Genomic DNA, 27,342 nt, shown 5'->3' on the forward strand with positions numbered 1-27,342 from the left:
GTTTAGTCCTATTCGGAACGCAATCTTCTTACGCTTTACCCTGCGGAGCGATCGACAAGTATCGTTAATTAGAAATGCAAGAGCGAACGATAATTTCCTGACGACCGCAAGCGGCTTACGCCGGAACCGCGTCTGTCCTACGATGGACGTAATAACCCGTTAAATGTCGTAGAACTGGAACGGCGAATAGGATTTTCCGATAGCGCGAGAAAGCTTCAGGTACGTTTGCGAAGGAAATGAGTTCCGTTCAATTTCCGAAAACCGAATAAAAACGAAAATGGCGGTTTCTGATGCAAGGTTCGCGATGGACGGAGCCTGGAACGCAACCTTTATGGTTCTTTAGCGTTTGTTCTGTTCTTTTCTAAAGATTTTTTTCCTTCGAAGTTGTTTTTTACCCTTTTCATATCCTTTCTTTGTACATTTTACTTTTCTTTTCTGTTTCTATAGCGCATATCGTGCGATTATAGCAATTTTATCTCGATAATGAAAAAAACTTTCGTTCTTTCTTTCTGTCGATTTTCTCTTCGTTTCAATTTTCCGAATGTGATGCTCGTATAACCGTAAGGAAAGGATTTAAAATTTAGATAACGAGAAAGCATAAATATATAGATTTATATATAATATATAATAATATATTATATATATATAATATATAATTATTATTATATTATATATATAATTATATATATAATTAATAATAATATATTATATATTAATGTATATTATTATATATATATTAATATTATATATTAATATATATATATATATATATATTATATATTAGGTCATCCCATAAGTTCGTGCCGTTTTTCGAGCGGTTATTTATGTTAAGATTGTTTACATACCTTTCAGTTTCATGAAAAAATGTAATCCTCCTCCCGTTGTACAACTTCTTCCCATTTTTCTGATAGGGCCATTATTCCGTCTCGATAAAAGTTCTCTTGTTTTTCTTTAAAATAATTTTCTGAGCTATTTTTGAGAATGTCAATATTTTCAAATTTTTTACCTACTAAAAAGTGTTGTAATGATCTGAACAGGTGGTAATCAGATGTGGAAATGTCTGGGGAATATGGGGGATGTGGTAAAATTTCCCAATTAAATTCAGACAATTTTTTTGCAACGCTTTTCGCGACATGCGGTCTAGCGTTGTCGTGATGGAAGATAACGTTGTTCCTATTCACTAAACCTGATCGTTTTTCAGCTAGTGCTTCCCTTAATTTTTCTAACTGAGTGTAGTATTTGTCTGAATTAATGGTATCACCACTAGATAAAAGTTCAAAATAGAGTATTCCTTTATAATCCTACCATACACACAAAAGAACTTTACGAGGATGTAACCCTGGTTTTGCACAGCGTTGAGGTGACTGATTTCGTTGGGACCAGCTACGTTTCCGTTCAGGGTTTTCGTAAAGTATCCACTTTTCATCACCAGTTACCAGGCGTTTAAGGAATGGCTCATGTTTATTACGCGCAAGTAATGACATGCACGCTGTCGTTCGTTCAAGACGGTTCCGTTCCGTAAGTTCATGGGGCACCCAAACGTTCAACTTTGACACCATCCCAATTTTTTTTAAACACCTATGAATCGTTGTCTTAGATATTTTCAGAACATTTTACATCTCTTGAATTGTCAAACTTCGTGATTTTTCAACAAGATCCCGAATTTTATGTCTGTCTGAGGAGGACGCCCGGAGCGTTCCTCGTCTTCTAAACAGAAATTCCCAGCTCTAAAACGTTGGAACCACTTACTACAGGTGCGAGATGAAAGCGCATTTTCTCCGTAAACAGCACATATGTTTTTCGTGGCAATTGTTACAGAACTTCCTTTCCGAAATTCTTATAACATGAGATGTCAAAAATGGATACGCGTTTCACTCATGATTTTTTACTGTTGGAAGTCACTGTGTTCACTATATTATGATCTTATACCCACGAAAATCTGCTCTAGCCTGTTCTCGATCAGCTAAGCTCAAGTGCATTGGTCCCAATCGCCCTTTATAGATCGACGCATGAAATGTATACACAAAAGTCGGCACGAACTTATAAGATGACCTAATATATATATAACATGTATATATAATAAATATAACGTATACTATTAACCATTAAATCGATATTTCAAAGCGATTCTAATTAGAATGTAAATTTCCTTTATAAATATATGTTTATAAAGAAAGCTTGTTCGAGTGGTTAAAATATTTTATTGTGATAATCAGATTCGTTTTCATTACTGTTTCATCGAGGTTACACCAGATCGTATGTTAATTATCAGTGGCGTATGTACCAGTGCAGGGAAAAATTAGTTCCTAGAACGAGCCGGCAGTGATGAAGATCAATAATTAAGTCCAAGGGAAATCTAACTGGCCTGACGTACAATTACCCGTACGAACATTTCCTCGTACGTTGCGCGCTTCACCGACACTCTTCGAACGAATGAAATTCCGCAACTCTTAATCTTACATTCGCTCGAGTGTTTAAAGCGTTTAAAAGAAACGTTAAGTTGAAAACGATAAAGTAAAGTTGTAACGTATCGAACAATTATCGTACAAACAATTACACACTCCTAGCAAAAAAAATCGTTTCTTCCAAAATTATGATCATTAGAATTTTTACGACTAGTGGTAGGTCTATATCGTAAAAAAAAAAAAAAAAAAAAAGGAACACAATGAATAATCGTTGACTTTTTCCATTTGTAACTTCTCTTTACCCCTAGATCTCCTTCTTTCCTTCACACGTACATCTCTTCCGCTACTTGATGATTTAAAGTAGACAAAATGAAAATAAAAGCGAGAAAATTCTTTACGACTAACGCAAACAATTATTTGAGAGAACAAGATATTTCTACCAAGGCTGCTGTCATTAAAGTCTGTCTTGGTTGTTTATTTCTGCGATGTATAAAATTGCAACAAATTAGCATTCTCCGTTTTCAACTCTTTTCGCTCTCGGAACTCAATTTTCTCTGACGTGCGTAATATTCGGCAAAATAGAAAATACAACGCGAAGAAGTTAACGGCGCCGTGAAACGGAGGCATTGACACCGGCCTCGAGAAGGATCGATATGTCGGCCAGTGGATTCGATCGAGCTGGCGTCGTCCTCAAGACGAGACGGTGGCGATATCGAGTGAAAAGGCTGCGCCAGCAATCACGTCTCGTTGCGACTAAACGTAATCTTCTAATAACGTGTCAACTGGCAGCCGCAACAGTGTAATTCGCCGAAAGGGGTTCCCGGGAGGAACGAAGAAGAACCTCTAGGTCGAGAAACGAAGAGGAGGGACAGACGAAATAACAAGTGGAAACCAGTGATGTCTACAGAGAATAAGATTCCAAGATATGTCTATATCTAAGACGAGATCAAGATCGAAATACGATAGTTTAAGAATCTAAGTAGGAGAAGATCGACGCTCTTTGGACAAATTAGGTTGTTGATAAGTCGAGCGTTATGTTATATTTAATAAATCGAGAGGAATTCGTGATAAATATCACACGAGGGTCTGAAATGACGGAGGACAGCACTGGCGAAGACGCTAGAAAGAAGGAAGAGTGGTGGGAAGGGAAAGAGGGCGGAAAGTCTCGCGATATTCTTCGAGATGTTGCATCAGTCGACATTTCTTACTTTTCTTCGCTAACGAATCCGCCAAGGACGAGGGAACCAGTCGCACGTTCGCTAGGTAGAATCTTTTTCACGGTCGTACATGCACGTCGTTGCACGTGCGTTCCCATTACGATCGGTGAACCTCCTTCCTACGCCATTTTCAGTGATACTACCTGTATCCTAGTCCACTGACTCAGCTCGAAATCGAAAGTCTAGATGACCTTGATCGTACCTATACAAAAAGAATTCTCGTTCGAAATCGGTGAAATTGAACGCTCGCTGGAGAGTCATTCGATCATTTCTTTTACTCATTGGCAATTTAATACTGCTAGTTTGCAATTGGGATAGCGAAGCTTCAAAGAATAATAGGATGACGTTTAACGGTCGTTAGAAGGAAAATATCTATAATCACATATCTGCCAAGTTACATTATTTGCTATTAGGTAATTAGATTATAACATATATTATAACTATACACGTTGAAAATGCAAAATCTCCAATTGATTGCATCAGAAATTCGACCATGACATTGCAAATGCATCGACTATTACATAACAATACGTATCGTTGCATTATCGTGTCCCTTGATCTCTATTATTAAATCAACAACAATTTCCATCAATTATCGTATTATCTTGCATATTATCGTATATCTTCTATCTTTGAATCTTCCGAGTGTCGGTCGTATCGAGATAAGCTGTGCCAAGTTAAAGTCGGATAAATTTATAATATATCGTATATTACAATAAACGAATCGATTTCCCGGAACAACACGATTTTCCAATTCCCACGTTATAAAGGAGATGTACTTTCCAAGAGGACTGAATCTTTTCATTTTCGTAAATTTGATATGTATTTTCTGAAATAGAATTTAGATTTATCTTCCGAAAAGATGCAGTTTGCTCAAAATCTAGAAACATGAATTTTAATAGAAACGTAACTGGTTTGAGAAATGGTACATCCTGATAATGTATCTGGTCAGTTGAACTGACATCAAGTGAACTCTTTTTCTTATTCATCTAGAGAGTAGGTCGATAACCATCCACGGTCGATTCCACCCCTGACGTCGTCATGGTCGGTTGGACTGGTGCCAGTTAGTCTGCAGCGTTAGGCTCACGTACGCAACCGGTTCCATAAAATAAAATACCTCTCTATCCTATTGTTCATCGGCCTGATGTAGTTTCAACTAAACAAACGAACGATTCACCAGCCGCGTAATTACGCGGCAGAGGCAATGATCGAACAGATGTGAAAGAAGTGTCGTTTGCGAATCTTGAGTACCATAAAGTTGCGCTACCCTTTCTATTCGATAGGCTGGAATAAGTAGCAGCGCTATGTTATTATCGACGTATTTGTTCCTTTTCCTTGAGGAACGGAAAATTATTTTGAATTATCGAGGAATGATTTAAAGAACAAGGATAGGTATATCGAGGAGAGAATTTACAGGACAAGGTATACCGAGGAAAGAGGCGATAAAAAGATGGAATTGCGGCATTACGGGCTTCGTAACATAGAACACGCAATTGTCATAATGACAAGATTTTACTCGTAAAAATGTTATTTCTTTTTATGGCGAAAATATTTTAATTAGGATCGTATGAGAACAGCCAGTGTTGCTGCATGCAAAAAAATGTTACTACGCAGTACGATCGTAGAGGGTCCGACCCAATAACCTATAAAAGCGGGTACTACGTGATTTCTTTCCGATTCTAGAATACAAAAAGTTTACTCTATACTTTTTTCTTATTTTTACACGAGAAATCGCGTTGTACTGCTTTTGCACGTTGTTCTTGGACGAAAAAAGCTTTACCGATCAATTCCATCAAGATTGAACATTTTCTTTCTGAAGAAAAAGGAGTTGAATATCAACATGTGCGTATATGCGTATAAACTGATACTAACATTCGGAAATTTTCAAAAGTGAAGTAAAGTTGATCGGTCCGAGTTCTGCTATACTACCGTACTCCAAATACCTCGTAACATGCTCGGGACTAACGCTATTGCGAACGTTTGCACGCTAAGGTAATAAATATTCCATTGCGATAGTACGATCACGATCACGATCTCGATATCCTCGATCACCGAGAAACGGAACCAACTACACGCGTTTCTCGCGTAATCACGCGTTCATTAACATTAGGTCACCTTCCCGCTCGTATCACGGTGAATGTGAAAAGTTTCACCGGTGCGGTAGTTGGATAGACACGTGTCATCGTCGTGTGTTCTCGTGTCTAAGAATCCGATCGCGTTGACAGGCTTCTTCCGTTAGTTCCATCCACCGATGAATCTAATTAACCAACGTACAAGCAGAAACCGATGGATTCGCGGATTCGCGTTGTCACCGTGCTACGACGTGATTTTCTTTAATGTTCATCGATCTGCCTATTCGCTAAAATTAAAAAATTCCAGCTCTCGATATTCGATTGCTAGTCCTAACTATTAAATTGCTAGTCCTCCTATTAAATTATGTGTAACTAAATACAATACTTACGTAGGTATGTATGTATATGCTATGATATCGATATTAACCCTTCGTGAATCGTTCATTTTCCAGGCATCTTGGCGTTCATTAACTGCTGGGACGTAAAATGGGCGACCAGGGTGCAAGACATTTTCACATACGCAAAATTACTCGCTCTTTTCATCATCATCTTCGCAGGAGCTTATCAACTCTTCACTGGTAAGTTTCGTATAAACTGAATCTCTATAGTACGAGACAGGTTCATTTGAGCAGAGTTGAACGACAACCATAGTTTTCTACGAAGATTTATGTACAATACGTACATAATAAATTGTACTCGTCGAAAGGAAAGAAGTTTGTCGAATGTTAATATTCTCAGTTGTAATTATCATACTAAACAGCATGTGTATATTTATTTTTAAAAGTTATTTTGTTATTTATTTTATTAATTCTTGTATAATAACATCTCGCTGATTCAGATGACCATCTCGTTGAACGTTCTTTCGTTATTATATTAAAGACTAATGGTGTTTCGTAATATACATATAACACAACAAGTTTGGTTGTTCTGCGCGATTCAAGACGTTGAAACTACTACAATAGGTGACTCGAATAACCCTACAATGCCATAAATAATTAATAAACCATTTTTCATGATTTTATCTACAATTTGAAATCCACTTTCGTATTTTAAAGGCATTATGCGGTTATAAGAAAATCGAAGGTCGTTCTTCTTTTTGCAACACGTGGTTGTTGCCCAATCCGGTGTTTCGGGTATGAATAGACGGCGCAGGAAATAATCGACGCCATTGCCCCACTTTCTCCGCGTAAATTAAGTTTCTTTTGTGGTCTGTCGATCGTAGGAATCTATGTTCGATTTTTGTTCCGTCATTCTTCATAATCCCGACAAGAAAGCATTCCTACGAGCGATCTGTTCGAAAGTAGACTTGATTTTTCGCGGACTCTCGGCGTTCGGAACGTTATTTAGGAAAAAAAGTGGATTAGCGTGAGGTTTCGTACATGATTGATAGGATTTTCTTCAAAACAATTTTCCACGGTTCGACTTTACCGAGATTAGTTAATGTAAAAAGGAATTGCTGGATTTTTATGCAACAATTTTTTTCTATGGAGAAATCGATGGATAGAGAGTCTTGTGTGTACGATTAGGAAGCAATAAACATCGCGATCGTAGGAAAGTGTTCGAATGAAAAGAAGTTGGAACAGAATCAAGAAAAATATGTTCGACCCTTTGGGGACCAATAAAACGGTCGAGTGTGAAAATAACTTTTCGAAAGATTCTCTCGGATCGTTATAATTTTTCTAACGCTTCCTCGAATTAAATCTACAATTTTAAAATTACGTTCGATCGTTTTTCGCTTTTTTTCATTCAAATTTGAATCTATCGCAGTCTTCGTTGTTATATCATCGTATTCTATCTAAAGCGTTCTCTCGATCTCGAAAATTTCGAAAACAGAAAGCTTATGAATGTCTCGAAATTTGTTTATTCCACGACCTCCTGTCTTCTTTAATTTTTAACCGAGTGAAAAATGTTTAGTCTAGGAAATTTACGTAGAATAACAAATGAAAAATATTAGAAAAAAGGAAGTTATAAGGCAATTTCTGTATCGTGTATCCAATTGTTTGCTCGGTGTTAAATTCAATAACGCACTGGCAATTTCTTAGGCAAGAACGAGGAAGCTCGCGTTAATGTTACACCACCCACGCCTCCCTTCAGACTCAGTGTATAAGACTGTTAGGCGTCCTTTCACTTACCGGACGAGACAATTTGCCCAATCAAAAAGGTGGGTTAAAGACGCGGACGATTCGAGGTGCACGTATGTGCGTACAAGGATTCGCTTAAATTGATCTATTCACTGCGTTCAAATGGGTCCCCGTAGCATTGAGTTATCGACGTGAGAACTTTTCTTTCTCAATTTTAACGAGTCGTGCCGAACAACCAAATGGAAAAGTTTATCGTTCAACGACGAGGAACAGAGATGCATAAAAAAGCGTAAAAATCTGTCGTTATTATCGTTAATACTTGTATCAATCTTCTGTGTAAGAGAGGAAAGACTACGCGAAAAGAGCTAGGGATATATCGTTCTTAATATGGAGGCTACGCGTAGCTGATCGATGAATGTTATCTATATTTCACAGGACACACGCAGTATTTCACGTTCGACAACACAAACACAGAAGTGACGTCGATAGCACTCAGCTTTTATTCGGGATTGTTCGCTTACAACGGCTGGAACTACTTGAATTTCATCATCGAGGAACTGAAGGACCCTGTTAAGTAAGCGACGATAAGTCATTTTGCTAAATACTTGAAAAAAAAACGACTAACGTTGGTTTATTTGTATGTAGATCGGAAAGGTATAAAAAATGATTAATTCGATTAAATTTATCTTTTTAAATGGTTTTTATAAATATCTTAATTGCCTCTTGCCAAGCTGGAGAACAGAGAAACATTTCGTAAGAGAAAGTTTGAAAGGAAAATGGAGGCACTAGTATGGAAATTTTCAAAATTGCCATTACTCTCTTTTTCTTGGATCTCTGCGATCAGTCGACATAAATATTTTTCATTTTTCGTTTCGAATCATTTATTTTCAAATTGAATCCCAGTTTACTTTGGCAATTCAAAGCTGTTTGGGCATGAATGAGCACGAGTGAAGTCGTTGAAACAATCGTTCCGAGCAAAACATTTAAGAGGCTCGCAGTAGCCTCATGCAACGATTAATAGCGATTGCAACAGCCGGTCTCGTGTATCTATTAATTAAAACAGGGAGCCGTAAAGCCCGCCTTCGTCAACTTGGGCATGAGGTTAAGCGAGGGCTTTTACTTCGTATTCTATACTATTCAAGGTTGAATATTTTCGACTTGCAAGATGTTAATCGAAGACCATTTCGATCCTTTTTATTCGCTCCTACTCCTTGGAAATATTTTTCTTAAATTGCTTTTAATCGTAGTAAAAATTACATTTTTAACTGTATATGTCTATCAAATATGATCCTTTTCATCTTTTTCACCCTCTTTTCTGTTTAGGAATTTGCCAAAGGCTATTGCTATCTCGTGCGTCCTTGTTACAACAGTCTACGTTTTCGCAAACATGGCATTTTATACAACGCTGAGTCCAGTGGAAGTTCTCGGCAGTGAGGCTGTAGCAGTCGTAAGTTAATTTTTATAACTAAAAGAATCGGATTTCTACGTTTCTTTGGTATTGAAAATTCTGTGCTTTTTTTTTATAAATCCGAGTTCACTATCTTCTATTACATTGTAAAAGAAAAAAGATTAGCTTTATCTTACACTTCACCTATGCATTCGTACTTAATACACGTATTTCCTCTTAAAGCTTCTGTTACTTTATAATATAATAATTATTTTAAGGAATAATTTGAGGATTTTTTGCATTTACTTGAAATTTGTTGTCGTTTATTCCACGTCTATCGTATTTGTAAGATATTAATATAAAAGTATTACAAATTAAAGCTGAAACAAAAATTTAGAAAAGAGAACGATAACTGTACTCGTTATCGCTTTGACAAAGACTGTATTTAATACATTTACGTTAGTAATTAACTTTCTATCGGATAAAGAACTTGTCATCAAAAAATATTCTTTATTGCAAACCAACGAAGGGTAGAAAACTAAAATTTCTTTTTACAAAGAAGATAATGGTTTGATTTTTTTTTATTTCTTTTTTCAGACGTTTGCGAATCGTTTGTTCGGTATGTTCGCTTGGATGATACCAGTATTCGTCGCCCTTTCCACATTCGGCGCTGTAAATGGAATTCTTCTGACATCCTCCAGGCTCTTCTACGCTGGCGCTTGTGAGGGTCAAATGCCTGAAATATTAACGATGATCCAAATTTCGAGGCTCACCCCTACGCCAGCTGTCCTTTGCATGGTACGTTACTATTTCCATCATTTTATAAGTATAAACAATATTATCGGGTATAATTTTTAACGTTCCTAATTTTTTAATACCTCTAGAGATGGTAAAAGTCAATAGTAATGACTTCTACATTGCTTGAAAAATCATTTGTCCAACTTTCTGATTGAATCGCGTTTATTTGCTGAGAGGAACAAAGTTTCCTTAGAAATGTTAAGTTGTTCGGAATAATCGATGGAGATCGAAGAAAGTGACTATAGTGCAAGATGATTGAAAACTTGTTTAATCTGTTGCAGACCATGTTGTCCATGTTGTATCTCTGCTCTTCCGACATCTTCGCCCTCATCAATTACGTTGGTTTTGCTACTTGGGTACGTAGCAGTTAGTTTAAGAAATTAAAAAACATTCATATTACAGTCACTGAGAAATAAATCTTTTTACTGTTTTATTTATTATTTTAATTTTTATCTAAAAATTACAGAAACTAAAAATTAGAAACAAATTTATCGTAAAAGCTACAATTTTTTTTTTACTAAATTCTACTAGAAATATTTGCTCGTAATATACATATATTCTTTCCGGTTTCTCCATTCATACGATAAATATAAAAACAAAGAACGAATTAATATTTTCCAAATGTTTATCTAAAATTCTTCTTTGTCCCTCGCTTTGTACACTACTAACCACAGAATCTAACTTCATGCCGGTAGAGGAAAAAAGAGAAACGCCATTGCATCAAGGGGAAATCGTTAGAATATTTCCAAGAAACTTATAACGTTGATTATTCGGTCAGCCATTGGAACAACAATACGGAGCCGTTTGCACAGTTCGGCACAATGCGAATGAAATCGTGTAATTGCCCCTCGTTATGTTCCAAGAGACGCATTGAACATCGTTGTACGTACGCACACGTCACATTTAGAACATTAGCGGTTATACCTGGCTCGCCACGAATTATTAGCACAATCGGACGAGTGACAATTTTCTAATTGTGGCTCATGCTGGTTCGTATAATTGACGGTATTGTCCGACTTTATAGTCGGGCATAAACGTGTCCATCTTCGCCTGACTCTCGTTTGCAACCATAAACACGCATATTTTTCTTCTTCGTTTTTTTACACTTGGTTATTTTAATATCTGTTGTCTCTTTATCCACACTAAAGAATAAAATACAGAAAAATGGACGGATAAGCGAGGCTCGAAGCAGTAAAAAAGAACAAAGTAGAAAGAGAAAACTAGTAACAAAAAAGTAACAGAGTAAATAGTCGATTCGACGAATTGTAACGTTACAAGAAATGTAGTTATAAGAGTGTACAAATTTTTCTATCTTTTGTTGTAGTTGAGCATAGGAGTTTCTGTCCTCTGTCTACCATGGCTCAGATGGACACAACCAAAGCTGCTTAGGCCCATCAAAGTGAACCTCTTCTTCCCCATAATCTATATTCTTGCCACCCTCTTTGTAACTATTGTGCCCATGTATGCCAGCCCTGTGGAAACAGGTATATATCTTCGTTGATTGGTATAGTAGACAACTTCTTTTATATAATTAACAGATCGTTAATCTCCTACACTCTATCTTTAATAAATGATAATTTCTAGTTTAATAAAAAATAAATCCAATCTTTCCAGGATATGGTTGCCTGATGATCTTCTCATCCATACCCGTATATTTTGTGTTTGTCGCGTGGAAAAGCAAGCCCAAGTTGTTCCAGAAAGGAGTCAGTAAGTATAACCCACAGATATTTCTCAGGAAGAACAGTTCTATCAACAGGGAAAAGATATTTAATTGGTTATTTGGGGGGATTATTTGAGTTTGAGAGAATAATTAAGTTTTCATGATTCTCCCTCGGTTATCCTTATTTTATTGACGAAGATAGGATTTTTTTGTTCCGTTTCTCTTTAATTGCCTAAATCTGTTCCCGCAGGCGCCGTTACCAAAACATTGCAGAAGATGATGGTAGTCGTCGGACCAAAGACTAAGGTTCAAAGAAGAAAAGATACACTCTGATATAATCTTACTCTCTTCATGTCACGCATGTTTAGCATCTGTTGATTTCTATTATTGATTCGTCCAAGCTTATTGCTTTTCGATCATCGTGCATGCTAATCATTTTGACAAATCTGAATCTTCACGAGCATTGTATTATTTGTATATTTTTGATTATCTATTTCGCCACCTTGGGTAGTTTTTACTGTATTATAATTCTTATATTCACATTACTAGTCAGAATTTAATCGTTTAAATATTTTATCAATTTTTGACATATTATCATCCATATATTTTGGTTAATTTTTTCGTGATATAAAGTTTCGTAATATTATTTCTACATATACTAGTCATGTAATTTTATATCAATTTAGAGAGTTTCATAAGTATTGGTTGATTCGTCTTTAAGTTTGCTCAAACATTATTCAAATTTACGTTTGCATGTTGCACTCACATAATCAGCACCACGCTGACACTAACTCGTACATGCTCTTACATGGTGCACCAGTACAAATTACGATTAATGTACTAATATGTAATTCTGAAATTGAAGTCCGACTGTTGATTTTTCTAATTTTTATTCCTTGATCGTGGTGTCGTCTGTTAATAATTAATTAAATCATGCTCTCGAATAGACGCTACTTATAATTTTTCTAATATTTGAGAATTTATAAAAATATAATACAATTTTAAAAAAATATAAATTATTATTAAATAGTCATAAATGATACTATAATTATAGATATAAATATTATAATAATTATAAATATACATACAACTTTAAATATAATTCAATTATTGGATTAAGTAGACGAAAAATTAAACATAGAGATGGAACGAAGATTAAAATCTAGGGCTACTTTTTGAAAAACTATCTTACATAGTAAAATAATTAAACTATAAGTGTTGTTTCATTTTATAAAAGAAGATAATTTCTATTTTAGAGCTTGACGACTTTACATCGAGGTTGAAACTCTAGCTAATCATCTCTCTCTCTCTCTCTCTCTCTCTCTCTCTCTCTCTCTCTCTCTCCAACACTCTCCCTCCCTCTCTCTCTCTCTCTTTTTCTGCCCAACACCATCCCTCCCCCTTCTCTCTCTCTCCAACACGCTATATAAAATAATTCAAGTTACTAAATCCCTTCAATCGTTGTTTGCAGTAAGCGTCACGAAGTTCCTGCAGAAGATAATGCTGGTCGTCGGAAAGTCGAAACCTGCTCAGGTTTAACCGCAGTCACAATGGATCCTTTCGACAACGATGACTTCCGGTTCCAAGAGAACTAGACACTATTCACAATGCTCAGGGGGAATTTCGTTTTCTTTAAAAAAATTTATTTCATATTTATGTATGTGGCAAATTTGAAAAGTCTGTGCAAACTTCAAAATATCGGATTTAAAAATCTAATTCAATTGGAACAATATTCGTTCTCTGAACATAAAGGGCGTCCTTATTAGAGGCAGCCATATCAAATCAGGACGCCTACCAGAAGACAACAATAAAAATCTGGTTCTCTTGTCTAGTCGCCATCCGTGTTAAACTAGTTTCGAGATTTTTGCGGTAATTTATCATTCACATGTTTCTTCCAACGGAGGTGTAACATCATAGACAACCAATGATTACAAAGAACTGCTGTATTTTAACATAAAGAAGCATCGACATGTAACTACTGTCAAAAGGAAAGATGATTTGCCCCTCCATTGGACACGTGGGTACGACTTGAAAGAGACATTCTATCGTTATTATACCGTTTCATTGCACATTGTATCATTTCCATTCCCGAATTCGACCCTTCGTTTCAAACTTTGCATTACTAGATCTTGCATGGAAATGATAGTTCGTAGATTCTTTGATAGTAATTAATTTATTATTCCTTCTTCTTATAATCTTCGAACGAAATTAATCCTTCGTGATCCAAGTAATATTTAACAAATAATTGCAAATGGTTGTTACTCAATTTTTTATTGTAGTTGCTTTCAAGAGCAGTATACGATTTATAAATTAATACAATCTTCATACAATATATATTAAGAATTAAAAACTATGGTTTTAAATATTAAAATTGGAAAAGTAAAATAAAATAAGGTGAAAATAACGATTCTAGATAGGATTACAAAGGATTAATTGTATAGTTTTCCGATTAGTTATTAAGATAAAAAGAAAAAAAAAAAGAATAAAAAGTGAAGAAACGAAGGGTGAGAATATTATAACGCGCTGACACCCGATCGCATAATATGTACAACAATCGCGTTTTACTGCCACTGTTGTTGGCGCGTGCACCATGTAGGTAAACTATAAGTACACCATAGAATCATGAAGCTCCAGATTGCGAGCAAAACTTCGTAAGAGGACGGACAGCCACTCGAGTAACTCTGGCTATTAATATATATCTTGTTCCTCTCTTTTTACTTTTTTTTTTATTAGATTTTGAACGCGCGTTTTACAGGAAAATTTAATTTCACGTCTGTGTAACACAGAGCAAACTTACGAGCGTACGAATTTTTATAGTTTTTATACCTTTTTAATCGTAATCTAAGATCTTAAAAACGATTTTAGTCGATTTCTTAGCGTTTGTATCATTTTTAATCATTTCTTCTCTGGGCCTTTTTTTCTTTCGTGAAGAATGGTGAATGCATGCAGCGTGAATGTAAATATAGAAGATGTGAAGGATTAGTGGCAAAATTGTACCGAGCATGACGTGAGTTTAAATTTCAAGAAAATTTCAAAAAAAGAAATAGTAAATTAAATTGTTATGAAAAACTAAAGAAACCTTTGTGTGTACCAGTTGACGATTGTGAATTCTGCTTTAAGCTTATCGTTAATCGAAGGGAAAAATCGCAGAATCCAAATATTGCGAGCCTTTCCTTTATTCTTGATGAAATATCAGAAGAAACTGAAAGAAGAAAAATATGATGCAGCTCGTAAGATTGTCCTGTTCATTTGACGAATTTAATTTAGTTGAACTATAATACATACTGCGAACCTCTTAAGACTTAACCCATTATCTCATCTCCTATCACTCACGGATACCATAGTTTACACACTGTGATTCTTACTTTATCTTAGAGATGCATTTTTTTTTGTAAATATCGATTTTTGCAAACGATTGTCGACGCACGGACCTTTTTGGACGGAAATTTTGAAAGATTTTCCTTTTCTCACAGGTGCGATATAATTGATAGACTGTGAGATTTAAGACGATGAACATTTTTTGATAGCGATCGTGCGACTTGTTTGAACGTTTCAACATATCTAAAAAGTATCACATGTTTTTGATACAAATTTTTGATACAATGAAAAAAGTTTCAAGTCTTTATTTTTTAGCAATGTTTTTATTTTTTAAATGTTTTGCGTCACAATTTTCAATCTTTTCTTCAAGTATAACGAAGAAAAAACAAAATACGTGATTTTATTTGAAATTATTTAGGTAAACCGAAAAACTTCTGAAAGCATTCGTATTTCGAGATTTGTTAACAAACAAGAAACTATCAAAATTTCTAATCTGAATAATTATCTGTAAGAAAGGATGGTGAAAAAGTTATTCTACCAAAGAGAATAGAAAAGAAACTAGAAAATTCGAGCATATCTGTAGCAAAATTATTCTAGGACCAAGATTTTTCTAAAGAGTGTTCTCTCGGTGCTAAGTCTTGTCTAATTAAAGAAACGTCCCGGTGCGTCTACGCGTAAGATCACAAAGTAATTGAATTACTTTTACCGAAACTCGTCAGCCTGGATGATTCGCATGATCCAAATTTGTTTTGGAACAAAATATGTTTGGTGGTCAGAAAATTGAAATAAGAATAAATAGTAATATAATTTTTTAATATGTCGAGAAATGAATCTAGGAACGTTCTTTTTATATCAAAAAATTGAAATGAATCAGTTAGATATTAATCAAGTATTTTGGAAATTCCTTCAGAACCACTTGTTTCGAAATTTGCAGATTTTTTAACTCTCTATTTTCTTTTACGCATTCAATAGTTGAAACACAATTTTACAAACAGGGGTTTTTCACAAATTTTCTCTAATATTATTTTTAATCTAAGAAGTCTCACCTCATAGTAACTTGCACTTCTTTCATTTTAGTCGATACTTTAATCGATGCTAACTGCAATCACCGATCAAAAATTGAAACCAAACAATAAGACCAAACAAATTAGGAATTTAAGAAGTCGCTAGATGCTCAATGTGTATGTATTTCTTTCCAACTAGCGATTTATAGAATCAGACAATATCTTTTTCCTAATTTATATACAATTTTCCCATTGGAGAGTATTAAGTGTTAAATAGGAAAGGAAGGAAGACGATTACTTGCAATTACGATTAATATCTAAGTTTTCCGTGGTTTAGCTGTTTTTGAGGGATACGTTTCGACGATCGTCGTCAACTCCCATGGAAAACAACTGACCTGACAGAGTGTCCATCGATACACGGCCTAGTCGATCATTGACGATTCAGTATTTCGTCTAGATAATTATACAAGCGTCAGGTTGATCTCTTTCAAAAGAAAAAATACATCTAAAAGATTCGAAATATTAATCATGATTTATTATCGATAATGTCATTGATATTAATATTGACCGATAATTATGCTTCAAGCGTTTATAAAAGTTTATGAAACGTACCCATAGCCTTAAATGAATTCCATAATTTAATTACTGCAATTTAAATACTAATTTCACGCACAGATACTAATTGAATAATGCGAATTCTATAGTATTTAGAAAAAGATAGAAAGAGTAAACCAACGCCGAATGGACCGACGCTAGCGATAGCGATTCTATAAATAAATTATAGCAAGACGAGGAGGAATTGCATATTTTTGACAATGAAAGTGTCAATGGCCACTCTGACACATGTGACAATAAACATCTGTTAATTAATTAGTCAGGTGTAAGTAAGATAAAAAATAACAAAGAAGAAAAATCTATGAACAGTTGGAATGTTTGTCAGAATTCGATTTTTGTATTATTTTTTTATGTTACGAAATACCAGCGTGTACTTGAAATGGCTTGCGAGGGAAAGAAGAAACGTTTGTCTCAACACATTACTCTATAGTGGTTGCATCATTTTTACTTCATCTTCTGGAGTTTCGATGAATCGTAAGTAGCAAGAGAAGGTTGTATTATTTTTATATTGTACATATAATAATAATATAACAATGTAAAATATATGCGGAGTTGTGAAAAAATGGAAGAACCGGAAGTTGAGAATTTTAGGCGAATATCGTTATGAAGAATCAAAGAATTTACAAAAAAATTTTTTGTGAATGTCATTGAAATTGTATTCGTGAGTATTCAAACAAATTTTCAGAGTTAATAGATGGAAAAAGGCAACGTTAAAGGATAAAAGTGCTGCAACCACGTTTGCGAGCATTTAAAAGCACATAAAATGTACGAATTCATGTTGAAATGCATAATAATTAAGAGGAAACGGTGCGAAAGCAGGCAGTAGCTTAGAATCTACACGAAGAAAAGAAGGAAATTGGGGTCGAGCAAATTGTGACAATATATTGTATTATATAACATATATGTTACTTCCACCAATCCCTTTCAGCCTGTAACGCAACCCCTTGCCTGACTGAATATCAGCTTTCGTGGAAAGAAAAGGGAGAAAAGAAAATATCGTTGATAATACAATTAGCGTGGAAGAATTGTTCGAACAATTGGTAAATGCAAATATAATATAAAAGCATTGAAAGAAATATTGATCATTGTTTTTGAAAATATGAAAAAGATCTTTCGGCTCGAATCTATATGATAAAACGAGAAGGTACACGGATGTGTATGTTGTTGAAATATTCCTTTTAACAGGTTGTGTTTAAGAGCAATAGTAATTAAATGGAAAAATTCTTGGATATACGCGCGTCTATATTTATATGTATAAACGTACAAGTTATAAATACATAACGCTCACATATTTATAACTTATACATACAGAAAAAAATATATATTTATAATTTTTAAACATTGTCCACAGTATCGTGTAAAACATACAGAGATTACAAAAGGAAAAAAATTTCATTTGGCTTGGTCAGCGCGTCAGGAACTGATTCGTCTCTTCTTGTTCCGATAGATCATCTCTAATATATTTATCGAAGATCACGAGACAAGAAGAGAAAAATATCGACGGAATAAAAAGTGAACGTTGCATGACGATCTCGTTTAATACTTTTAGCGTAATATGTTTATTAAAACAGACTCGCGATTCCTTTGTATCGCTTTTATCGTAATTAGTCGCGTAAAAGTACGCAAAAGTTGCAAACTTACGCAAAGAATTGTGACTAAAATTTTGATAAACTCGGTAGAAAAATTACAATAATGTAAAACGTAAGATAGTTTCAAGAAGGTAGTGCCATTATTTTAAGTAGTGCCGTTTTAATATTTTATTCGTTATAAATGCCATCAAACATCGAATTTAGTCTTGGAGACTAAGGAGATCCGTACAGTTCTACGAACTCGCATCCAATTGATAAAACCACGATCTGTTTCTTTTTTCAAATAATTTCAGTGGCTTCATAGTAAAAGACGGTTCATAGTAAAAGAAACGATATTTTTGAGCGACATATGGTTTGTTCGAAAAAAAAATTCGTGAAATTAGGCCGAGGATATCGTGGCTGGGACGCAGACTAAAAGTACGGAAAATTCAATCGGTGATTACCGCACGATCTATGGTAGAGCTAAATTGCCTTTTAGAATTAGCCTCGATCCATCGAGGATTCGCGTAATTCTCGGCATAAATAGTATTTGTAATAAAGTATAAATTCGTTAAATTATCCTTTTAAACAAATCACATTCTCCGATAACGGTTCTTTCCGTATCTAGTAAATAAACAAATTATTATATTTAAAAATAATTCGTAATCGTTGCTGTAAAAATAATATTAAGACAATTTTAAATTCATTTATTTCAAATACTATTTGATCGCTCGTTAAACGTGCTTACGTTTACACGCATTGTTCCATGGCATTTTAGTCTTTTGTTTTACGCAGTTGCACGTGGTAGCGGGTAAAAAGAAGCGTGGAAGAAGGTATACGATATAAATACAGTGATAATCTCACGTGGGTATTCCTGCCGTCTCGCGAAAAAGTTCTTTTTTTGCTACCGCTTGTATTCTTCCTTGCACTTATACAAACACGCATATCTACGCTTAATTTATTCATTTATTCGCTTCCTGTTCGTATAGAATTATATAGCTATCGTTTAATATCATCGTTATCATCGTAAATATTATGTACAAAGGAGAACTTTCACGTGCTTGCATGGAGATTCTGCTCTGCCGATGGTTTTCTCGCGATTATCGAGATTCCTCCTCGGAGAAATACCAATTAGTTGCAAAGGAATAACAATCGACAATTTGCATATTAGTAATTTTTATTCTTAATAATGTAAGAAACTATTAGTCTAATATTGGAAAGAAATACACCGAGTGATATATTTTCATCGATGGAAGAAATTTCAACACAAGTAAATCGTTGTACGAAAAAGGAAACATAACGATAACAGAAGAGATAGAGAGCTATAAAATGATGAAGTATTAGTTATTCCAATGCAATTTGGTAACCACAAACGCTCCTCGGCGTTTCCAACTTGGACATTGCGCATAAATTAACGCGAACAGAAAGTGAAACGGTTACACACGAATACTTGCACGAAAAAGTGGAATGATTTAGTATTCGCGCCAGCCCACGGCGATTCATCTCGCTCTTCGAGTCGTAAAAAAAAAGACATTCGTTCCTTGTTCTACATGAAACGACATACTGTACAAAAATGTTCGATAAAAAAAAAAAGAGAAAGAGGAAGAACGTTAAAGCCCTACATAATTTATACATGGTGTAAAAAAAGAAAATAAACTACCGAATGAACGAAGACACGATTCGTATAAAGGAAAAGTAAAAGTAATGAAACGCGATCTGTAGTGATGAGCTCTGAAACATTTCGAATCGCATCGAATATGTACATCTAACGAAAAGCTCAAACTGTTTCGATTATGGTTCGATACTCAAAAGTTTTGATACATTCGATAAATTCTACTACGAGACTACCTTAAATCTTAATAGATATTGAATCTTTAAAGCTTCAAAGAGTCTCGAAGAGATTAAAAGATCCTAAATAGCGATTCATATTCAAAGTGATCCGAATTTTCACGCTATCGTAAGATTTCGAATCACTCCGAAATTGAGATTCAAATGTCCATCACTACTGACAGGCTACTGAACGAGATTCCAGAACACTTGTCCACCAGAATTTGAGGTACTTATATACGAGAATACATATTTCTTTGTCTCTTTTGAGCAAAAGACACGCATCAGCATCGTCGTCTTTCCGGGTCGGACACGATCCGCTACGTTCGATCGATATTTTTCTCCAACATGCTCGGTAGCTCGCAGAAAAATATCAATAAATTAAATAAATGGAGCTGCAACTCGTCAGACAAAATCACAGTTGAAAGCACTGAGAGATTTCTTTCGTAATCGCAAGTATCTGTACGATTACACTGACTCGGTGACGCCGCGCGAACGTACAACGAACTACCGGCATTTCCACTTACGCGATGATATCGTTTCTCCCCCGTTGGTAATTACTTGCTTACACGCTAACTTATGATATTAGGAGTAATACAAAATTGCGTCACTGATTTAAAACCGTCTCAACGACTCGAGAATTAATCGAAAATAATTTATCGCTATAATTGCTGCATTCTTGGGAAATTTCGAATTCCAATAAATTACAGAATGCGTGTAATATGTAAAAAATGTATAAAATATTTAAACTAGAATACTTATTATAATATTTAAGGTAGCATTCTTTCATCTACGTTCAGAAAAATATAAAAATGCGTAATCGTAGTCTGGGGATCTTGTTAGTTTCGTTAATTCTTGGACGTCGATATTTTCCTTAAATAATTTGGACGAACAATAGACGATATATCAACTTTCCCACCGACTGGAGAATTCATTAAAGATATTTTTCGATCAACCAATCGAATAAATTTCAAAACTGATATTCTAAGATTAATAATTCCTCGAGATCGTCGTCGATGATTAAACAATGAGAATTCTACTGCAATTTGTACGAATGACAAGGACTTGTACCGTGAGCGATTAAAAACCCGAGATTCAATCGATAAACCTTTGAAATAATGTTTCTCGAAACGTGAAATTCTTCCAAAAGATCGTTTATCGTTTGAATCGAGTTTAATGATAGATATGATCAATAGGAGGTCGCACCGTTATTCGTAGATTAATTAATAATACGTTTTCCTTCGTTTTAAATTACTAGATCGATACCGCTTATTGAGACACACACGTCCGTTTACTTTAAATACGCGATAGTACATAAATATTACTACCGAATGGGCTGCCAAGCAAATACGCCTTTGAATAAAGACAATTTATTCGGAAAAATCGTGTATAATCTATAATTATTTAAAATAATCGTATCAAATTGAAATTGAAATTAATCGCTTGCCAACCCATTCTATAATGTACGATTCGATTTTCCTCGGCATGGCGCGTAATACAATCTTGGAGAAAGAATAAAAAGAGAAAAAAGTGGTGAGAATCAAAGACTAATAAAACGAGCCATGTAACGGCGACGATTCATCGATATTAAAAAGAGATTACTACTTTCGGTTTCGCTATCAGCCTCGTATTCTCATCTACCTGTCACCAATCCTTTATCGATTCTCGATAGCGTAAAAAATTCCTCTCAACGTTATCGTATAAATAAATTTCAGTGTGTATTTATGCCTGATGATACTTGTACGCTTCGTCACCTGTACGATTCATCGAGTTCTTTTTTATTTTCCTTTTTCTTCTCAAAATAGCCTCGCGAAAACGTTCGATCAAATATACTATATTCAAACTGAATCATTCGGTAGAGAAAAGAATGAATCGTATACCGATTTGTGCGTATCTCAGGACGGGTTTCTCTTCGTATTCGTACTTAAAAGAAAGAATTATGTATATATACACGCAAACATTCGTCAAAAAGTAAAAGTATTATCAAAACACAGACTTTCAACGCTTCCTAAATGCATCTATTCCGCTCGAGTCCCATTTGAGAAGAAACTTGAACAAATTAGGCAGACGATGATTACACTGCTCAAAATAATTAGGAGACCGCGTTCCTCAACGTAATCATATAATTTATATAATTTATTTCATGGAGTTTTCGAGATGTAAATTTGAGTTTAAAATTCATCGACCACTTTGAGCAATGCGATATATATTCCAAAACGAAATTGGAAGATTGTCACTAAACAAAGAACACATTGACTGCAAATAAACTTCGACTCGATCTTACACCTTATTTTTTCACATTGCCCGAAACAACCAGAGGATTATATACGTGGAAAACAAACGAATCGAGTATCAAGAATGAAAGTTATTGGGAGTATCTTTCAAAATATTAATCAGGTTGTACAAACATAAATAACCCTGTGATTATTTTGAGCGCATCGAATTAATTCGAGTTAGAAGACTGATTGAAAAACTTGAATGCTTTTGAAATTTGCTGCAAGAAACGAAAGAGAAATGCTCGATTCCATCAGAGCAACGTTTCTTTCCCAACGAATCTTCGTTATGTCGGAATTTCTCCGCGTACATTTTCCTTACTTAATAATGCTCCTACTTTCATTATCGCGTGTGCACGCGCCCGTCGACTGCTCTAAGTACACATACAAAATTACGTGCACGCGACCTCAATTACCGACGTGAAATTGCACCGTTTACAAATATATCTACGCGTACGAGCATTGCATATATACTAACACGTGAACGCTGAAAAAATCGTGCCTTGATGGTGTAAGTGTATTTAAACACAGAGACGCACCAATCGAATAAGGAACAGCGTTCGATAATGGTTATAAGAGAAAATGAGGATTCTACATGCGAACAAACTTTTCTCGATACACATTTACTATTATATTTTTTGCATTAGATGAAAAAGCAATACGAGGCGCTGCACACGTAACAATGATTATGTTTTATATTGAATTTCGTATGCAGAGGATCGCATATTTCGATGTATAACTACATTTAATGGTTGCACTTCTTTTCATTTGCAACAAGAGCATTTGCAAAGTTTCTCTTGTATATTGAAGGTTAGGATACGCGAGTATCAACGGTTCGTCTCTCTCTATTCCGAGAAACCTGAGAAAACATACGTCAGTGTGCTTTTAGCGCTGAAAGTCAGCGCCTCCTCTCGGCGTAGCACTCTTACAGACGAGGGCGAATCTTACAGGATTTGCAAACGAAAAATCGGCGTTAAAATCACGGAGCAGTTTCTTTCTTGCTCTGTTTTCTGTTTTAAAGCAGCTTCGGGCAGCACCTGAGCGTCCGTCGGCGTCGTCCACAACGACGACGGCGCACGGACGACGACGTCGATTGATTCACACTACTCGAGTTCATTTTGGATCAGCTGGCTGGCATCTCCGAGTTTTGGCTCTGCGATAGCTCCAGCAGATGGCACTCTGATAACGGTATCTGTCTTGTGCGGGCACTCTGTTTCTTCTGTAGTTAAAAAGAGAAAATCGTTATGATAAAAATTGCAAACTGTATTATACGATCTTGTTAAATAGAACAGAATAAACTAAAATAAAATAGAATAGCGAAGAAGCAATTTTATGTCATTTGGAAGCAAACTCGGTCCTGAGAGCTGTTTGAGTGGAGACTAACTCCGCCATTTTTACTATGTATCTTAAAAATGGTGCTTAAGATTAGCGATAGAAAGGAGCAGTATCGTTAAGTTGATCGAATATCTAGAATTCCAAATCGCGAATATCGCTTTATACAATGAACTATCTCGGTTATTAATGAATCTTTTTTCCATAATTTCTCTCTATAGTCTATATTTAACATATGTAATTTAAACACGGGTAGAAATAGAAGAAAAAGATCCACCTGTCTTCGGAATGGGAAACAGCCTCTGTTCTCGTTATTCGGTGGCGGATGGTTGATCAACAGATCAGGAGTAGGTGTGTTGTTAGGACCTAGCACGTTCAGTTCCTTAAAACACTCAGTCTCTATCATCTGGAATAAAGAGGGCCTGTTTCACTGTGCAGAAAATAGAATCTCTTTGATCGAACGGAGCATAAATCTTTATGATAAACGAAACTGCAGTCGATCAGCATGTAAATCGCTTTGAATGCTAAAATGGGTTCGTTGGGACGATAGCAGACTGTCTATGACGTGCCAAGGAATGCTTTTGGAATGCCATATTTTTCGATGTAAGTGGTGGAACGGTACGCGTTTTACTTGTTCACAGCGCAGCGTCAAGACGCTCGCTATCTCTCTGTAGTGCTGGATATAAACACCGAAGGAACGTTAAAAGGCTTACCTCGTTCTGCCACGGGATGGACACGCTACCAGTATTGAATTTACTGTAAAAGGTGTCGTCGGTCGCGTCCAAGTTCACACCTTTTACCGTGGAAAACTGTTCGATATCCAACACGTCCTTAGCGTACACCGCGTGAGGCTGTAAGCAGAATCGATCAACGATAAGGATTTCCATAAAAAACACGCGATAATAGTCATCTTTAATATATATAGTAATCTCGGTAGAATACTAAATCTTTGAACACAACCATACACAAAGTATTATATAGTATTTTGATATTTTATTTAATCTATAACTACTCGTGTTAACGACTGTATATGATAAAAGAAGAGTTTAACAGACTTTTGTAAATAATTAGCACAGAGGAAAATAACGAAGAATAATTCACTCTAGCCAAGCTAAGCTTTGAAGGATCTGGAGCATTTTTCTCAGCACAGGGCTATAAAAGAAATACCAGTTTTCTCAAACGAAGGAAGATTATATACATAAAAGGCAACGACGACAAAGTAAAATCGGTTTGAACGACACCTACTCACATCCGGCACAAACGGCGGTTCCCACATACCGACCTCGACCCTTTTCCAGTTCAAGCACTGAAAGAAGCTATGCAACTTTACTTCCTTAGCACCGTGTCTGCCGCACTTGCAGCCTAACCTGTTCTTCGGGCTCTTCTTCAATAATTGCTGACACAGACTCTTTGCTTCTTCGGTAAACTTTGTGGAATATCTTTCTTGATCTTCTTTCACTCTCCTATCCACCTCTTCTCTCTTCACCTTCTCCTTCCTGGCACGAAAGGGAGCTTGACCTTCGATCATCTCGTATAAAAGACATCCAAAACTGAACCAGTCCGGTGAAAAGGTATATTTCTCATTGTCGATTACCTCCGGCGCCATATATCCAACCGTTCCAACTCTTCCTGTGACCATGTCGCCTTCTGTGATTTCCACAGCCAGACCAAGATCAGATATCCTTACATGACCATGATCGTCTAACAAAATGTTTTCTGGCTTACAATCTCTGTAGACGATTCCTTGCAAATGCAAGTGCTCCAAGCCACAGACTACTTCAGCTGCGTAAAACCTAGCACGGTTAATGTCGAAACCAGGTTCTCCGCCCATGTTGTAAATATGAAATTTCAAATCTCCTCCATTCATAATCGTCAGGACTAGACACAATGCATCCTTGGTTTCATAGGCATAGGCTAGGGATACGACGAATTTGGAGTTGATTTTTTGCAAGATGTTCTTCTCTATGAGTACCATGGCTTCACCCTTGCGCTTTTTAATCCGTTTCTTCTCCAGTTTCTTGCAGGCGTACATTTTGCCTGTTGCTCGTACCTGACAAGCGCATACTTCGCCAAATCCACCCTTTCCTAGCACCCTGTACATACGAAACGTCTTGTACGTGACTGGCTGCGCCTCTAGCCACTTCCATTGAAGATACCTGGCAGAGGAGGGCGATTGTTAGAATCGATATGAAATATGTACTGATAAGAGGTTAGATGGTGCTGTCATAGACAAATATTTGACGATTAGTGGGCTCTTAATGGGACGAGCTCTTTGTTGGGAAGATGCAGATAAGAACGATTGACAGGTTTCGTTGGAAATTCATTGGAAATTCATTGAAAAGGATGAAGCGGTTATTTTCGGTGGTAAATATTTCACACCTTATTAAATCCAAAACGTTCGCAACTAATTACAGCTATTCACTAATAATCAACTATTATATTTCACCATAATTTTTGCCTACACTAAGATTTATCAGATATGAAAAATACATTTTCTGTACCACGTATGTAGCTTTCAAACAAGTATGCTATACTACGTTTTGTTAAATTCGGAACCATCAGAATACGTGATAGAGTACTGTCATCCTCCGCCATGTAAAATCCATCAAATATCAAAAATACCTTTGCTTTATCATTTAATCTCCAAACAGAAATATCGTTTGAAATTTTACTAAATTCGAAATTACCGGAATTTATTCGTGATTGCAAGAGTGTGGCAAAGATAAATAGATGTAACACCCCGAGGAAAAGATCCCAACGTCGAATTGACTAGGTGGAAAAAAATGAAGTTTAAATAAATTACCTATAGAAATAAAAGCTGGTTTGGAAAGCTGAAAAAGGTTCGCCGGCCAGAAAATTTTTCACGGTCTGCGCGATTTCAACAAAGAGCTCCTTGCCGCCAGTGCCGAGTCTCTCCTCACACTGGGCGATCAAAGAATCGTTTAGGATGTCGACGACCTCTGAGCCCTCCCTCTTCAGGTATTGCTCGAACAGGTCCTTAGCCAGCTCGGTCCGATTCTCATCCATCTCGATCTCGTACTTCTCGATGGCGTCCAGGAAAAGATTGTACCGATGGTAAGATGGCTTCTTGTCCTGGCAAAATTGCCTGAACAACAGCCTACCGATCGGTTGTTGATCCACCACATAGCTGTACCTGATGTCTGCGCCAATCAAACGGGCAAATGAATAACAAATGGTTGTTACGACTTCTCCTACATAAACGATGGTAATTAAAAAATATATTTATTTTTTGCTGCATAAAAGTTTATCGGGCATTCAACTACCATCGTTCTCGCGTTCGAATTCTACCATTACGAAATGCTAATGATATTTAACGTTCTTTTTGTGGCGGCACTCGACAACAAATACCGCTACTCGACACTAACTAGAAAACGGACACGGTAGCGCAGTTGTTAGCGCCTTAGGTTTCGAACGTTCGGGATCCGGGTTCGATTCCTGGCGCCCGTAGTCCTTTTTTCTTCCACGCATCAAAATAGAAGAATAATTAGCAGTATCCCAGCAGCGACATCTACAGCCGGCAACTACAACCATCACGAACGACATATACCCACCTCATTTTCTATCTGTTTGTTGACACGTTTAATACAAAATGTACTTGATAATCTTCTCTTCAACATTGTATCTTTATTCGCGTATTCCCCCTGCAGTTTTCGAGCAAAGAATTTTTTATAGCTCTGTATTTAAATTTCTATTTAACTCTAGAACACATCGTTACGAACAATTTAGTAACATAAAATTCGGAATATTCTACATGTATTATTAAA

The 27,342-nt window shown here is 35.9% G+C and overlaps 2 protein-coding genes across 12 annotated transcripts in view; one reads left to right on the forward strand and one right to left on the reverse strand.

Moving 5' to 3' along the window:
* LOC126924126 (large neutral amino acids transporter small subunit 1) overlaps positions 1–17,633 on the forward strand; it is a 32,318-nt gene extending 14,685 nt beyond the window's left edge. For 2 of the 4 annotated variants that reach the window (XM_050738282.1, XM_050738280.1), the window contains exons 4-11: positions 6,147–6,272; positions 8,211–8,349; positions 9,099–9,222; positions 9,760–9,960; positions 10,242–10,316; positions 11,285–11,444; positions 11,575–11,667; positions 13,092–17,633. In XM_050738282.1, coding sequence (XP_050594239.1) covers positions 6,147–6,272; positions 8,211–8,349; positions 9,099–9,222; positions 9,760–9,960; positions 10,242–10,316; positions 11,285–11,444; positions 11,575–11,667; positions 13,092–13,159 — 986 coding nt within the window. In that variant the 3' untranslated portion in view covers positions 13,160–17,633. Of the gene's footprint in view, positions 1–6,146; positions 6,273–8,210; positions 8,350–9,098; positions 9,223–9,759; positions 9,961–10,241; positions 10,317–11,284; positions 11,445–11,574; positions 11,668–11,870; positions 12,961–13,091 lie in introns of those variants that run through there. The other 2 variants (XM_050738281.1, XM_050738279.1) reach the window with 2 other exon arrangements.
* A 1,178-nt stretch (positions 17,634–18,811) lies between these two features.
* The window catches only part of LOC126924118 (G protein-coupled receptor kinase 2), a 28,227-nt gene continuing 19,696 nt past the window's right edge, over positions 18,812–27,342 (reverse strand). For 5 of the 8 annotated variants that reach the window (XM_050738260.1, XM_050738264.1, XM_050738263.1 and 2 more), the window contains 5 exons: positions 26,361–26,718; positions 24,807–25,713; positions 24,271–24,408; positions 23,835–23,963; positions 18,812–23,444 (listed from right to left, as the gene is read on the reverse strand). In XM_050738260.1, the coding sequence (XP_050594217.1) occupies positions 23,349–23,444; positions 23,835–23,963; positions 24,271–24,408; positions 24,807–25,713; positions 26,361–26,718 (1,628 nt within the window). In that variant the 3' untranslated portion in view covers positions 18,812–23,348. Of the gene's footprint in view, positions 23,445–23,834; positions 23,980–24,270; positions 24,409–24,802; positions 25,714–26,360; positions 26,719–27,342 lie in introns of those variants that run through there. The other 3 variants (XR_007713421.1, XR_007713422.1, XR_007713423.1) reach the window with 3 other exon arrangements.

This window comes from Bombus affinis, chromosome 14 (assembly GCF_024516045.1).
Source record: "Bombus affinis isolate iyBomAffi1 chromosome 14, iyBomAffi1.2, whole genome shotgun sequence".
Classification (NCBI taxonomy): domain Eukaryota; kingdom Metazoa; phylum Arthropoda; class Insecta; order Hymenoptera; family Apidae; genus Bombus; species Bombus affinis.